Source organism: Salminus brasiliensis, chromosome 5 (genome assembly GCF_030463535.1).
Source record: "Salminus brasiliensis chromosome 5, fSalBra1.hap2, whole genome shotgun sequence".
Lineage (NCBI taxonomy): Eukaryota > Metazoa > Chordata > Actinopteri > Characiformes > Bryconidae > Salminus > Salminus brasiliensis.
The window spans coordinates 3520726-3537259 of record NC_132882.1 but is presented as its reverse complement, the minus strand read 5'-3'; the positions used below and the strand labels follow the sequence as shown (position 1 = coordinate 3537259).

The 16534-nt window shown below is 38.0% G+C and overlaps 1 protein-coding gene across 1 annotated transcript in view; it reads right to left on the bottom strand.

Moving 5' to 3' along the window:
- The window catches only part of col11a1a (collagen, type XI, alpha 1a), a 148503-nt gene that overhangs the window by 81325 nt on the left and 50644 nt on the right, over positions 1 to 16534 (bottom strand). The window contains exons 10-22 of the mRNA XM_072679262.1: positions 15402 to 15443; positions 15247 to 15309; positions 12641 to 12715; positions 11185 to 11268; positions 9946 to 10002; positions 7511 to 7564; positions 7365 to 7418; positions 5914 to 5967; positions 5515 to 5568; positions 3253 to 3306; positions 3105 to 3149; positions 1989 to 2042; positions 1857 to 1901 (exon numbers count right to left, since the gene is read on the bottom strand). Coding sequence (XP_072535363.1) covers positions 1857 to 1901; positions 1989 to 2042; positions 3105 to 3149; positions 3253 to 3306; positions 5515 to 5568; positions 5914 to 5967; positions 7365 to 7418; positions 7511 to 7564; positions 9946 to 10002; positions 11185 to 11268; positions 12641 to 12715; positions 15247 to 15309; positions 15402 to 15443 — 735 coding nt within the window. The remainder of the gene's footprint in view (positions 1 to 1856; positions 1902 to 1988; positions 2043 to 3104; positions 3150 to 3252; positions 3307 to 5514; positions 5569 to 5913; positions 5968 to 7364; positions 7419 to 7510; positions 7565 to 9945; positions 10003 to 11184; positions 11269 to 12640; positions 12716 to 15246; positions 15310 to 15401; positions 15444 to 16534) is intronic.

The window sequence follows — 16534 nt, the reverse complement described above, 5'->3', positions numbered from 1 at the left end:
AACAGACATTATTAGCTTATTCTTAGACTTTCATTGATCTGCCATTAATCACATTGTTTGTAACGTGTTGGACTTATTATTATTATGTGCTTAATTATCTTTATTTACAAAGATAACTTAACTATATCATTAAAGTTATCTTTATATTATCATTATTTTATATTATCATTATAAAATATAACTTTATTATCATAACTAATGTTGTTTTATTAATTGTTTAGTGAATATTTGTATTTTGTAGTACATTTGAGCTGAAAACTACACCTAATTCACCTTCTCTGTTTACAGCTTACTGTTTATGAGTGTAGATTTATTCTTTGTCTTCTTTTATGCTATGCAGTTTTGTAATTTTGGTCTAAAAATGAAAACTACTGTATAATAACAGTGTTATAATAGCAAAAGAACACACTATTTTATTTTCACAGACATGATCTATTAGCTTCAGGTTTGAAGAATTTTTTCAGCAAAGACATGGCAACATTACTAATAGTAAAGAAAACACTGTTAAAAGCTCAGGACTAACATGGAAAAACTGTATATATTGTAAATATATTCTTTAAATATATTTCAATGCAAGAAAATTACAAAAACATGTATGTTAGAGGACATTTGTGGCATATATGAAATTTGCTAAATTGAATATTTTCATTAAATTATTTTATTTAAAAACGTATATATGTATATAATGTATATATATTTGATATTTATCAAATATATTTTATTGCAAGAAAATGACAAAAACATGAATGTTAGAGAACATTTGTGGCGTATATGAAATTGGCTAAATTAAATATTTTCATTCAATTATTTTATTTAAAAAATGTATATATGTGATAATACCTAACGTTAAGATATGCTATATGTATATATGCTATATCTGTGTTTATATTTATTTAATATTTCTCCATACATTTTTAAATAAATGTACTTTACAATATATTTGGTATATAGAGAATATATTATGAAATACATTGGTTTTGGTGTGAAATGTGGTTTTATGGAATAGAATGTTTTTGAAATGTATAAAAATACTGTATATATATATATATATATATTTTTTTTTTTTTTTTTTTTCATATTGTTAGCATTTACTGGCTGATGTGTTTGGGGTTAAGTTAAACACTAAGTCAGTTTCTAATATAAGAGCGTGCAGACAGACCACTAATCAAAAAGGCTAGCTAATGTTTGGACAGTCCATGTTTACAGAAGACAACAGCATTATAGCACAGAGCACATCAGTCAGGTGGCACACAAAAACGCTATCAGCTTGAGATGTTTGCACAGTCTTCTGTTGTTGTGACAGTCTTGCCATATTCCTAATATTCAGACGAGCTCACTCTGTGTTCTGTCACAAGATTTGACAGTTTTTAATCCGTGAGACTTTATCTGCAAACAAGGTCTCCTTTCATGACGGCTAAGTCGCACCCACAGCATTGCTAAGATTCCTGAGCTAAAGGTGAAACGACCGAACTTCATTAGCACTTCAACGGGAACTTTCAGAACAACTGCTGATGGGTTCTGTTTGGTTAGCAAGCGGACTAAAGTAAACAGACGGGGCATCAAAGTGGGCTGGGAAAATAGCACTAGCTTCCAGCTGCTGTGTTTCAGTGTTGTTAGCCTATGCAAGGTCACATAAGGGTTACAAGAACCATCCATGGCAATGGATTTCTCCACTGTCGCAGAGTGGAGAAACACTGCTGACCTTTGGTCTCAATGGCCAGGAGCTTCAGCTATTGCCTACCACAGGTTTGTGCTAGCCAAACAGGTCAATGCAGTATGTGCATCAACTAACTTAGCCCCTCCAAACCAGACCATCCAGAAGACAGAGGGAGACTTAGATGGGTTGAAGCTCTTACCATGTTCCCTTTAGAGCCTTGAGGACCATCCACACCAGCCACACCCTGTAGACATTGACCATTTGAAAATTAGCATTGAATTATCAAAAAGAAACAAGATTCAAAGAATATAAAAGCATGGCAGACACTCACAGGCTGTCCAGGAGGTCCTGGGGGGCCTCTCGGACCAAGCAAGCCTCTTGGGCCCTGGAAAAGAAGGAAAGGTTCTGATTAGTTTTGATATCACACTTTTGATATGGCTAAATCAAAGTGAATCAAATCAATTGACAATTGAGTCGAATCTGTGCTAAAATAACTGAATGGAAATGAATCAAATCTTATAATGATTCAGTATGTTTCTAAAATGAATCCATCCCAAAATAACCGCATCAGAACGAAGATCATCAAATGCTTGATTAAAATATATACATAAAAGCAAATTAAATCAAATAATAGTTCAGAACAAATCCTCCCCAAAGTAACTGAATCAAAACTAATTGAATCAAATGACGAATCAGTATATTTCTAACACTAATCCATCCCAAAGTAACCGAATCAAAACTAATTGAATCAAATGACGAATCAGTGTATTTCTAACACTAATCCATCCCAAAGTAACTGAATCAAAATGAATTGAATCAAATGATGAATCAGTATATTTCTAACACTAATCCATCCCAAAGTAACCGAATCAAAACTAATTGAATCAAATGACGAATCAGTATATTTCTAACACTAATCCATCCCAAAGTAACTGAATCAAAATTAATTGAATCAAATGACGAATCAGTATATTTCTAACACTAATCCATCCCAAAATAACTGAATCAAAACTAATTGAATCAAATGATGAATCAGTATATTTCTAACACCAATCCATCCCAAAATAACTGAATCAAAATTAATTGAATCAAATGATGATTCAGTATATTTCTAACACCAATCCATCCCAAAATAACTGAATCAAAATTAATTGAATCAAATGATGATTCAGTATATTTTTTAACACTAATCCATCCTAAAATAACTGAATCAAAGCAAATTGAATTAAATGATAATCTGATGATGTACTGAAGTGTTTCTAAAGAACCATAACTGAATCGTTATGAGATCAGAGATTTACGCTTCTATTTGAAAAGCATCTTAAAAGGCAATTCAGTGAACCAATGATACAACACTGCAGCACTGCCCTCTAGAGGAATCTGTTCTGATGCACAACATTTTTAAACGGTTTCAGCCAAAGCACCCGACAGTGGTGGGCACACTCACACTCTCTCCAGCCAATCCCCTTGGTCCGATCTCTCCATCCTCGCCCTGTTGGGAAGAGAAGACAGTGTTTTTAGATCTGGTTCAATGTTCAGCTGAAACATGGACAAACTGTAGTATGTAAACATTCACACCAGAAAAAAATACTTACTCTCTGTCCATCCTCACCAGGGGCACCATGGGGTCCTGGAGGTCCCATCTCTCCCTGGAGAACAGAATAAGATGGTGAGATGCTAAAAAAAAACAGGAGGGCTTTCACAGGAGGTGGACAGAATAACGGAAACACCTCATGAAATACTCATCCTTTGCCATTTTATCATAAACACCTGTTATGAAGGTGCACTTTGTAGGTGTACACTTACAGACTGTAGATCCTCCACCTCGTTAACAGTGGAAAGGGACCAGTGGGGACCAGATGTTATTGGGGTAGTGGTCCATTCCCAGCTCAGCAGTGTCACTGGCATGGTAGTGTGTGGTGCTGGGCTTTTTAAACACCTTAGTGTCACTGCTTGATTAAAAGTAGGTCCACTACCCAAGTAATACAGAGTCAAGAGCAGCTCTGGGGTCAGAAACTGACCACTGATGAAGGTCTGGAGGAAGGGTGGGCAATGCCGGTCCTGAAGGGGCCGAATTCCTGCGCAGATCTGTGGTTTTCCTGCTCAAGCAGACCTGATTCAACTTACCAGGTCTGTTCAGGTGCAGGGAAATCAGCGTCCAACTGTGCAGGACTCCGTTGTCCACCCCTGGTCTAGAGAGTGGCTAACACAAACAGTGTATCGACACATGGCCTACAGTCTTTAACTGAACACCAGTGAGGTGCCACTCACTGGTGTCACTACCATTAACCCCACTGGTCAGTGTTATTCAAATTCATATCTGGTCATCAGTGGTTCTACAGTGACCCACATTTTGGCGGTGTTTCCATTACTTTGTCCCCTCCACGTATCTTTAGATGTTGGTGTACAGCGCACACACAGACACACTGTACAGCCCCAATACCTCGAACGAACCGTCCAACCGAACAGCGCTGATGTAAAGCCGCTTACCCACATTCAGACAGACTATCGCTCTAATTGCTTCATTAAAAAAGAGACCTGAGCAAAGTTTCTACAGCCGATCTTGTTTTCCCACTAATCTAGAACATAAAACCCTCCTTCTGCCTAATTCTGTTATTTACCCTGCCCACAAAGCACTATTGTACTTGGATTCTGCTGGGAAATGCTTTACTGTATGTTTACGACCCGTCTTTCACTGCACAACTACATCTACAGACCTGCGAATACACCACAGGTAGTCAGCTGTACTGTAGTACGGTCGTGTTATTAGTGCAAATAAAGAGCAATTACTCAAACTACAGAGCCCATAGGCTTTATTTCCCCCTCCGACTGCAAAGCACAGCCTAAATCCACTTTTTAAACAACCTTTTTCCAACCTGTATTTATTCCTTTACAGAAAAGAGGCAGGTTTTCTAACTATATCTCTCAAACTTGTAAATGTAAATGAGCTCTGCCTCATCTAAAAAGCATTTTGAGCTGAAACACTGGTAATAACTTCAACAATATAAGTGGGCGAGGCTAAACTGTGGAAGGCTGAATAGGCGGATATAGGTACATATCTTTGCTGTCACTCAAATCTTCAAAAATCTTGTATCTCCATTACTGCATTTTTCACTTTTTGACATAACTGAGAATCAATTGTCAATTTAGTCTTTTTTTTTTACATGGTGTTGAAATTTCATGATGAATAGACTAATAGAAATGCTCCGAAATGACTTCCATTGAAAGTTCTGCTGTCTGTGTCTTGGAGATACAAGGTTTTTGTGTGGCAGTGATACATTGGTTTACTGAGGGGGTCACAAATTACCAGCAGTTCCCCCAAATAAACCATAATATCTCCCTTAATCACTGGATTCAGGTGTCTGAGTCCCATTCCCACAGCTGTTTAAAACTCAGCCCCTTGCAGTCGCCTTTCTCACTGAACTCCAGCGTGGTTCTGTATGTAATAGGAGACACCGCTGCACCAACAACAACAAGTCAGCTGGTGAAATTTAGACCTTCCCTCCTAGATCTTCCTCCATCAGCTGTGAGTGGTGATATTATTGAACAGTGGAAGAGTTTAGGAGGAACAGCTCACAGAGAGCAGCTCAGCCACCGAGTGTCTGTCAGACCACGTAAAGTTACAGAGCGGGGTCAGGGCCGAGTGCTGAGCTCCCTTTTTGTCCCTACAGTGAACATGTGACCTTGATGATGGACTCCCAACATCTCCCAGGCCTGCTAGATTATTTTGTGAAGGCATCAGCGAGCTCTCAGATGAAAGAAGGCTGCCTGCTGACCTTACAGACACTCTGCCGAGCTCCTGCTGCTCTGACCTGCTTCCCTGCAGTTTAATTAAGCAGAAAAGAAGCTGGACTCACCCTGTGGCCTTTCTCTCCTGGGAGACCGGGCAGGCCGTCAAATCCTCTATCACCCTGCACACACACACAGAAACACACACACACACACAGATAGAGGTCAGAAACACCTGATTCCAAAAGCCTCTCTCAGTTTTACAGCATTTGGAAACACCCACTGCTACATGACGTAAGCCTTTCTTGACAAATGGACCAATAGAAATGCTCTAAAATATACTTTACATACTGGTACTACTGATCCTAAAATATACTGATAACACTTACAATATTATAAAATAAGTAATAATTAACTAATTAATTAGCAAATTTCTACATAAGTATATAATTTTATTAATATTATTATTATTATTATTATTATTATTATTATTATTATTATTTTCTGTAAGATTCTGCAAATCTTACCTTAGATCCTGCTTCTCCAGGCATGCCCCGCGCTCCATCAGCTCCAACACGACCCTTTCACACACATAAGTAAGAATCACAATCACTGTCATCCCAGTCACTTCTTCTGACCACCACTAATACGACCTCAGATGTTCTACGGTCTATCTGCACTAGGCCCGAATGAAATCACTGTAAAGCTCAAGCCGTGACTAAACACTGATGGGAACTGTGGCTATATACAGCTTCGAAAAAAAGATAAGAGACCACCCTACATGCTCAGTTTCGCTGGTTTTACTAGTTATAGACAGTGTGTTTAGGGAAATTAATATTTGCATTGTATTTCATAAACCATGGACAAAATGTCCCCTACATTAAAACATATATATATTATTTAGAGTATTTATTTATTAGCAGAAATGACAATTGCTCAAAACAGCTGCTCAAATAATGCAGTGAAATGATGATAAGAATTATAATGTAAAGCAGTTATTATTCAGATTTAAACACAGTACTAATATCTGAACTCTGAGAGCATTCAGAATCACTGTGGTGAAATAATAATAACCTCGACGGCCAATCACAGCTCTCATGTCTCAGCCAGCTCTCCACTAGTCTTTTACATTGCTGTTGGGACTTTATGCCATTCATAGTCTGCAAATTCTGTATAAAATTTGTATATATATTTTAAAAAAATGATATTTATATATATGGTATAACATATATATTTTTTATTTCCCATTTTCTCCATAATGTGAATCTTTTTGTATCAAATTTGTATCAGAAATCTACATTGTATGCAACTTTCATCATGAATGGACCAATAGAAATGACTTGGAATCACATCTTATCACACTGACTTCCACTGAAAGTTAAAAAGGTGCTTTCCTTCTTCTGTAATGTGGCTATTTTTTGGGGAGATACCAGGTTTTAGCTTGATAGCTACAGCGCACGGCTGTATGGTTTCACTTGTTATATTAACAATGTAACCGTTATTTTAAATACCACAATATATTACACATAAAAATATATTTTATCTTATCTTTGATTTATCTTTAATTTATTTAATTTATATTTTAAATGTTGTCTTCAGTATGTCAAAAAAAAGAATCTCTTGTTATTGTTGCTGTAACTGCTGTGGTTCTTTATATCAGCACTTATATATACACAATATATTGCAAACTAAGTACACATGTTAAAATATAAAAAATAAATAAATAAATAAATAAATAAATAACAATAAGCAATTGAGTTAATAGGAAATAAAACAAACTAAAGAACAGAAAGTGTTCTAGTGTCCCTGATTACTGAGAACATGTGAAGGTACAGAGGACAAAGATAAATCACAGCAGCTCTTTACATACATTTTTTAAAAACACTAATTCCAAACTTTTGAACCCTAAATCAGCCAAACTCCAGAGGTAAAGCCCAGTAACGAGCTCAGTCAATCTCCTACAGAGTAACTCACTCACCCTCTTCCCAGGTTGCCCCATAGGTCCAGATGGGCCTTGGACACCTCTTGGACCCTGCAGAGGACAGGACATGGCTCATGAAGACAGGACGCCACACCAGTGAGACAGATGCATGTACTTGCATGTCCTTATGACATGTGTCTTACCTGAGGACCTGGGTCTCCACCTTCACCTTTCAGACCGGGAGGACCAGGAAGACCCTGATTAGAAGGAGAAAGGATGGAGAGGGGTGAGAAAGAAGACATCAGTCAAAATAGACGCTAGATGCTTTGGAATGGGGGTCCTACACTACACTCAACCGAACAGCAGGTGGCAGTCTTAAACCAGGCTCTAGACTTGCTTCTACTAATATTAGATTTCTGAGTTCTGAGGACATATGTGGGGTTTATTAGATCTATTAGAAATAGATAGGTAGTTGGTGGGTAGGTAGACAGGTCAGACAAGTGTCCCTTGCTGGTTGGTTCTGTAAGTTGGGAACCTCCAGGTTGAAGAAACCCACCAATCCAGAGTGTCCCATACATGCAGAATGACTGACAACGGTAATGTCCAATTACCCAAGTCAAGAAACCCTGATGTAGCTCATTTACTAATCGGCATGTGTAGCAAAAGTGAGCCCAAAAATGAGCCGTTTACAGGCGGCCCGGTGCTGCGGTACGCCCTCTAGCATCTCTGTTTGATAGTCCCTGCAGCCACTGAAGTATGAGCTTAATAACTTAATTAGCCGGTGAAGAGATAGCAACCAACCTGCACCATGAAATTAAGAGCTGTAAGATGAAGAAGACGGCAATGATAGTCTGGGCCGTCTGCGGTTAGTCTCCATGAAATAGCTGTGTTTTAGCTTTGCTGTGTTTATCTAAGTAAAGGCCCAGTCATGCTAACTGTGACCACTCTATAGCATGTCTGTGTGACCGGAGTATGAGCCTACAAACGGAAATAGCTGAGGACGAGAACCTGCACATGAAATTAAGAGCTATAAAATAGAAGAAGCAGACAGCAGTGATAGTCTGTCAGTCTGTCTGTCTGTCTGCAGTTTCTCTCATTTGAATAGCGGTGTTTTAACTGTGCTATGTTTAGCTGGCTAAAGGCATGGGTGAAGTGCTGTAACAGTCTGCAGCGTTTTAGTGGAAATCACGGCAATCGAGGGGTTCGAATTGAGTAGAGCGGCCCTATAGCACCATAGGAAGTGCTAAGTTTAGTGGCTAAGCTACTCATCCGCAGTGTTTTCTCATTCTCCCCACAGTTTTGCTAGCTACACCATATGGACAAAAGTATTGGGACACCTGATCATTCATTCAGTACAGGAGGAGTTTTCAATATTCATTATTTTCATTATTTCATTTTGCACTTAGTGACGAGAGCATTAGTGAGGTCAGGATGTCGGGTGATGATCACCACCCCACCTCATCACCCCCAACTCCTAAACTCATTACAATCAAAAGGACTGGATGGAGCTCCACCATCCATCATTCCAGAGAACACAGTTCTTCCACTGCTCCACAGCTCCTCAATGCTGGGGGGCTTTACACCCCTCTATAGCCCACGCCTGGCATTATTAGGCAGCATAGTGCAAATAGTAGCTGAATGCATTCCTTAGAAGAGGTGTCCACAAACTTTTGGACATGGAACGTATCTCTAAAATGCTAATTCACAGCTGAGTTACTAACTGCACCAACATGAATGACTGTGTTTCGGTTCTATGTTCTCAACAGAGAGTGCCCGTTTCTCTGAAAGGCCAGAGAAGAGCGAGATAATCCTCCACAGTTTAGGCTTGAAGTGGCTTTGGCTGCAGTTAAGCGGGGGATCGTGTGTCGGGATGAGAAAACACAGGGGTTCTGACCCACGGTCAGTTTCTCATGTTGCTTTGTCAGGCCTCTATTGCTCAGCAGTTCTTGTGGAAAACGTCCACAGGGAGAGGAAGGGTCATTAGTAACCGTACCTGAAAAGTGTTTCTGTTCAGAATGGCTGAGGATCAACAGTCCCTGGCTGCAGAGAGGCTGAGGTTTGCGATTCAGAGATTTAACACTGCATTGGTATTGTGTTGCACACAGTGAAACTGGAGTGATGCTCCTAAATCTAGGCCTTAAGGAAAAAAATCCCCATCATTCCAGACAACACAGTTCTTCCACTGCTCCAGAACTCAGTGCTGGGGGGCTTTATACCCCTCTACTAATGCCCACGCCTGGCATTATTAGGCAGCATGGTGCCAATAGGCTCATGCTCATCTGACTCTGCAGAGAGTCCTATTCTATTGGCAGTACTTCTCTCTATGGGCACGAGACAAGCTGTCTGTGTGTTAGCGTGCATTTGCACATCTGCGTCAGCAATGGGTGCCCAATATATATATATATATATATACTGGGCTTGATGTAGTATGTAGTATAGTATAGAGAAGGTAGAGTGGGTTGCTCCAAATATTTACAATAATAATAATATAAAAATATTAATATGCAATACGTAATACGTCTTATGCAACTTTTTGTAGATTTTCTATGTGATTTATTTACTTATTACGGTGTAGTATTTGAATCTATGGTGTTACAGATAATGATATTTTTATGGGCAACATAAGCAGGACACTCACCACCGGGCCGGACCGTCCAGTTAAGCCCATCGGACCTGGGGGACCTCTCATAGCAAGCTGTGGAGGAAAAAAATAAAAGATATAAATATATATGTGTGTGTGAATGAATAATTCAATAACCAAACAGGAATACACTCTGTATAAAACTCTCCCAAACACACGAAATAAACATAAACACAAATAAACAACATCCCCCAAGATAGTGTGTGTGTGTGTATGTGTGTGTACAGTTAATGTTATTGACCTTTGCTACTATCAGTGTGTGTGGGCATTGGAGGTGGGGGCATATGAGGCCTCTCCCTATGTTACTGAGAGACTCAAGGCCAGACCCTCATCTCTGCAAGCTTCTGACACACCTGTTGGCCTGTCCCACCTGCGGGTCGTTAACCTCACTGCTATTTTTACTCGACTCTCATTTTAGTAAAAAAAAAACAAGAGCAGGGGTCTATTTCACAAAGTGTGCCACGATGTTTACAGACAGATGGTGTTGGTGTGTGTAAGAGAGTGTGTGTTCAGTCTGGAACGTTTCCGGGAGAAAGGGGATTTGACTCATTTTGTTACCCAGAAAACTTACAGACAGACAGATAGACATATATATATATATATATATAGATAGATAGATAGATAGATAGACAGATAGATAGACAGACATATATATATATATATATATATATATATATATATATATATATATACATATATGTATATACATATATACGTACACATAGATAGATAGATAGATAGATAGAATCTTTATGTCTTTTTCTGATGCATGCAGTTCACAGATAAACCACTAGGGTTAAAATGCACATATTTTTTACATATATTAATGTAATGTATTATCTATTACTGTTATTGACATTATATATGATTTAATGATTATTTAAGGTCATTAATTACATAATTCTGACACTGATGTTGCAGAGGAAACTTAAAAACTCAAATATGAATCAAATATGATTCACTTGGCTTTAAAAACAAGCTTGTCTAACAGGAGGTTAGAGGTAAGAGGAATTCCTGCTGCACAATCCTCAACTTTTAAACCCCCCCCACCCCACTTCCCGAGGCAAATCCCCTCATTAACTACCCCCACCCATCAACCTACTCTTAAACCTGACACGCCCCCCTACTTCTCAGCTATAGGCTGTAAAGTTTACACTCCTGCATCCACCTCCTCCCCTCTGACGTAGCTGTAACACGCTCCTGGAGTCATTTAGCCCCCATTCCTTCTGCACTCACCCTGGCCTGGGACAGGATAGCCTGGGCCTGAGCCTCCTGGGCTGAAACCACCGGGCCTTTCTCTCCATCACCTCCAAACCGGAACTAGAACACACAACACAGACCATTTCATCACTGCTCTCAAACCGTCTCCTGATTATAAAATGTGTAATATCCAATACTCACTGACTGTGTAACCATGTATAATATTCAGTATATCCTGAATATTTCATCTACATTATTCAGTACTTCCTGAATCCTATATTTCATACACTGACATTCAGTACTACAATCTGATCAGACAATAATCCTTCAGTACATTCTTTATTTTCCAGTGCTTATTGTTTTTAGTTTATCCTAAATATTTAATGTATTTAGTATTCAGTATTTCTTGACCGTATAAAAAACAGAACATCCTGTGTACTGCAGTTGTAATATTCAGTATATCTTGCATCTTCTGTGCAAGATGATACATTCAGTACTTTCTGACAGTACTGCATTTATAATATTCAGCACTTATTATATTCATTTATGATATTCAGTACTTTCTGACTGTACTGCATTTATAATATTCAGTACTTTCTGACCGTACTGCATTTATAATATTCAGTACTTTCTGAATGTCCACTGCATTCATAATATTCAGTACTTATAATATTAATTTATAATATTCAGTACTTTCTGAATGTACTGCATTTATAATATTCAGTACTTATTATATTAATTTATGATATTCAGTACGTTCTGACTGTACTGCATTTATAATATTCAGTACTTTCTGACCGTACTGCATTTATAATAATCAGTACTTTCTGAATGTCCACTGCATTCATAATATTCAGTACTTATAATATTAATTTATAATATTCAGTACTTTCTGAATGTACTGCATTTATAATATTCAGTACTTATTATATTAATTTATGATATTCAGTACTTTCTGACTGTACTGCATTTATAATATTCAGTACTTTCTGACCGTACTGCATTTATAATATTCAGTACTTATTATATTAATGTATGATATTCAGTACTTTCTGAATGTCCACTGCATTCATAATATTCAGTACTTATCATATTCATTTATGATATTCAGTACTTTCTGAATGTCTACTGAATTCATAATATTCAGTACTTATAATATTGATTTATAATATTCAGTACTTTACGATTGTCTACTGCATGTATAACATTCAACCCTTTCTGATTGTACTGCATATATAATATTCAGCACTTTCTGATTGTACTGCATATATAATATTCAGCACTTTCTGGACATAAAAGTTAGTACATCCTGTATTAGATGTGTATTATATTCAGTATGTTCTGACCATGCATTTCTCATACAATATACAGTATGTCCTGTACAATTATTCTAATATAAGATTTACACTTGTCATCACACATTGTTGCGTAGCATCCACAAGTTTAGTGTTAGAGTAGTCTAGACAGAAAAATGAGTAACAAGGGTTTTTACAGGCAGCATCAGCATGGTACCAGGAGGACCTGGCAACCCATCTGCTCCAGGAAGACCGGGACGTCCTGCGGGACCCTGGGATAGGGGGAAAGTGAGGAAGAGTGAGAGAGAAATCATTGGGTAAAGTATACTGTAAAGATAATCATGAGTAAAGTTTATATATATAAAATAATTAAAACTAGCACTAATAATAATGTAGAAATTTAAATATTCAATAGACTCTTTATTTTATTGACCTTTTTCAGCGCACCCTCAGTGGGCTCACATATTTAAGGACATGAGGGTGCATTACTTCCCAAATAGCTTTCCAATACACTCAATCTACACACATCCCTGCTTCTCTTAACCTCCCCCAGTGGCCTGCTGCTCCAGCCCAAACTGCCGTATTGTTCCAGCTTGGCTCTTTTGTAGCTGATCCATGAAAGTTAAATAAACACAGGAAAGAAGCACTTCTGGCACATGATTAAGAGCACAGAGGAGCCTTGAAGACTGAAAGCTTTCTTAACCCAGAGCAGTTCGACCCAATGCTCTCCACGAAACATCAACAAACCCAGGAGCTGTGTGAGTTATAGTCTGCTAGAATGATCTCCCCATTCCTGTGCCATGCAAAATGCTGGTGTTTGGTGGAGTATGCTGGTGTTTGGTGGAGTATGAGGGTGTTTGGTGGAGTATGAGGGTGTTTGGTGGAGTATGCTGGTGTTTGGTGGAGTATGAGGGTGTTTGGTGGAGTATGCTGGTGTTTGGTGGAGTATGAGGGTGTTTGGTGGAGTATGAGGGTATTTGGTGGAGTATGCTGGTGTTTTGGAGGAGTATGAGGGTGTTTGGTGGAGTATGCTGTTGTTTGGTGGAGTATGAGGGTGTTTGGTGGAGAATGGTCACATCTGGTGGTGTCTGGTAAGGAATTGTGGTGTTTAATGGAGAATGATGACCGGTGTTTTTAATTATTGGAAAATTATGGTGTTTGATGGAGAATGATGGTGATTGATGGAGAATGGTGGTGTTTTTTTATGAAGAATGATGGTGGAATAGTGCGTATTTAATGGTGCTTGGTGGATGGTGATGGTGTTTGAGGTAGAACGATGGACTCTGATGGAGAATGATGGAGAAAGGTGTGTATCTAATGGTGCTTGGTGTACAGTGATGGTGTTTAGTAGAATGATGATGATTCTTGGAAAATGATGGGGAATGATGGTGTTTAATGGAGAATGATGGTTTTTGGTGGAGAATGATGGTGATTGATGGAGAATGATGGTGATTGGTGGAGAATGATGGTGTTTAATGGAGAATGATGGTTTTTGGTGGAGAATGATGGTGATTGATGGAGAATGATGGTGATTGGTGGAGAATGATGGTGTTTAATGGAGAATGATGGTTTTTGGTGGAGAATGATGGTGATTGATGGAGAATGATGGTGATTGGTGGAGAATGATGGTGTTTAATGGAGAATGATGGTGATTGGTGGAGAATGATGGTGTTTAATGGAGAATGATGGTTTTTGGTGGATAATGATGGTGATTGATGGAGAATTATGGTGATTGATGGAGAATGATGGTGATGTTTGTTTATGGGGAATAATGGTGATGATGGAGAATGATAGTCACTGATGGAGAATAGTGATGTTTGATGGTGACTGATGGAGAATTATGATGTTTGAAGAAGAATGATTGATGGTGTTTGATGAAAACATATGGTGTTTCATGATTGATGAGAATGGTGATGATTGATGGAGAATGATTGATGGAGAATGATGGAGAGTGATGGAGAGTGATGGTGATTGATGGAGAGTGATGGTGATTGATGGAGAATGATTGATGGAGAATGATGGAGAGTGATGGAGAGTGATGGAGAGTGATGGTGATTGATGGAGAGTGATGGTGATTGATGGAGAATGATGGACTTCATTGGAGAATGACAGTGTATGATGGAGAATGACAGAAAGCCCCTTCCCTATCTATATTACCAACAGGTGAAGCATATCTCCTAGGGTTATGCTGTGCTGACCCTAAATTCAGAGCTTGTTTGTGAGATCCAGCACCACACTCCAAAAGCCCCCAGCATCTACAGCGATGATCGATTTCAGTACAGGAACTGAACAACCCTGCAGCAGTGTTGCACCAACAGCATTGTGGTGTAAAGTTACCAAGGAGCAATTTCATCTGCCTCAGACCAAATGATCCATCATCAGAAGTGTTCCTCAACAAAGGAAGGCCTATTTGTCACTATACACACATTAGCCTGCACTGTTAACCCCACAGCCAGTTTGACAAGAGGAGACTGGGAGATTTTCATCAACAAAACACAGGGACAGAGTTTACTAGCACTGTGTCTTTATCGACCGGCGTTTATTTCCCCAGGCTGTCATTTAACCTCATAATGGCAAGAAATGCGTCTGTCTGTCTGCTAGTACTGTGTTGATCTGTGTGTTTGCTGGGCTTTGTAACTATCTAGGCAGCTGGCCTGGAGCTTACACATATACAAAAAGTATCAGTTTCTTGACCCGGTGACCTAGCAATGACCTCTTACAAGACGAATCTAACACACTGTGTAGGGTCAGGGCTAATTCCATCCAAAGCAGTGACTGAACAGTGACAAAAATAGACACTCACCCTATCACCAGAATCTCCAGCTGGACCTGGGGGACCTTGAAGGCCTGGTGGTCCTGGAAGACCCTAAAGTGTCAAAGCAAAGCCAGAAATATAAAAACCACAGTGGCACAGAATAAACAGTAAAAGCAGCCCAAGGCCTGAAAACAATGACTCACAGCAGGACCCGGAGATCCAGGAGGCCCCTCAATCAGCATTCCCTAATGCAAACAGAGAAATCCATACACATTAACATTAACATTAATAAACATTAAGTTTCTATACAACAACATGTTTATAATAACTCACAAATTAAATAAATGTAAGTAATGTGAGCAAATGTTTAAATAAAAGATACAAAGATAAAAAAGAAAGAAAGAAATGATAAACATCTTTATTTATTTATTAATATGCTTGTACATCTACTGACACATGCCTAATAAAAAATATCTAATAACATTAAAGTGAAGTTATGAAGTTATAATACTATTAATATCCAGTATGACATTCAAATAACATAGATATACAGTATGAATCTCTAATAACATTAATATCCAGTATGAATCTCTAATAACATTAATATCCAGTATGAAGTTCTAATATCATTAATATCCAGTATGAAGCTCTAATAACATTAATATCCAGTATGAAGCTCTAATAACATTAATATCCAGTATGAAGTTCTAATATCATTAATATCCAGTATGAAGCTCTAATAACATTAATATCCAGTATGAAGCTCTAATAACATTAATATCCAGTATAAAGTTCTAATATCATTAATATCCAGTATGAAGTTCTAATATCATTAATATCCAGTATGAATCTCTAATAACATTAATATCCAGTATGAAGCTCTAACATCATTAATATCCAGTATGAAGTTCTAATATCATTAATATCCAGTATGAATCTCTAATAACATTAATATCCAGTATGAAGCTCAAATAACATTAATATCCAGTATGAAGCTCTAATATCATTAATATCCAGTATGAAGCTCTAATAACATTAATATCCAGTATGAAGCTCTAATATCATTAATATCCAGTATGAAGCTCTAATAACATTAATATCCAGTATGAAGCTCTAACATCATTAATATCCAGTATGAAGTTCTAATATCATTAATATCCAGTATGAAGCTCTAATAACATTAATATCCAGTATGAAGTTCTAATATCATTAATATCCAGTATGAAGTTCTAATATCATTAATATCCAGTATGAAGCTCTAATAACATTAATTAATCTACTGTGACAGGGAGCTCCTGATTTCTGGACAGTAGGTCAGAATTGGGTCAAGAGGTCA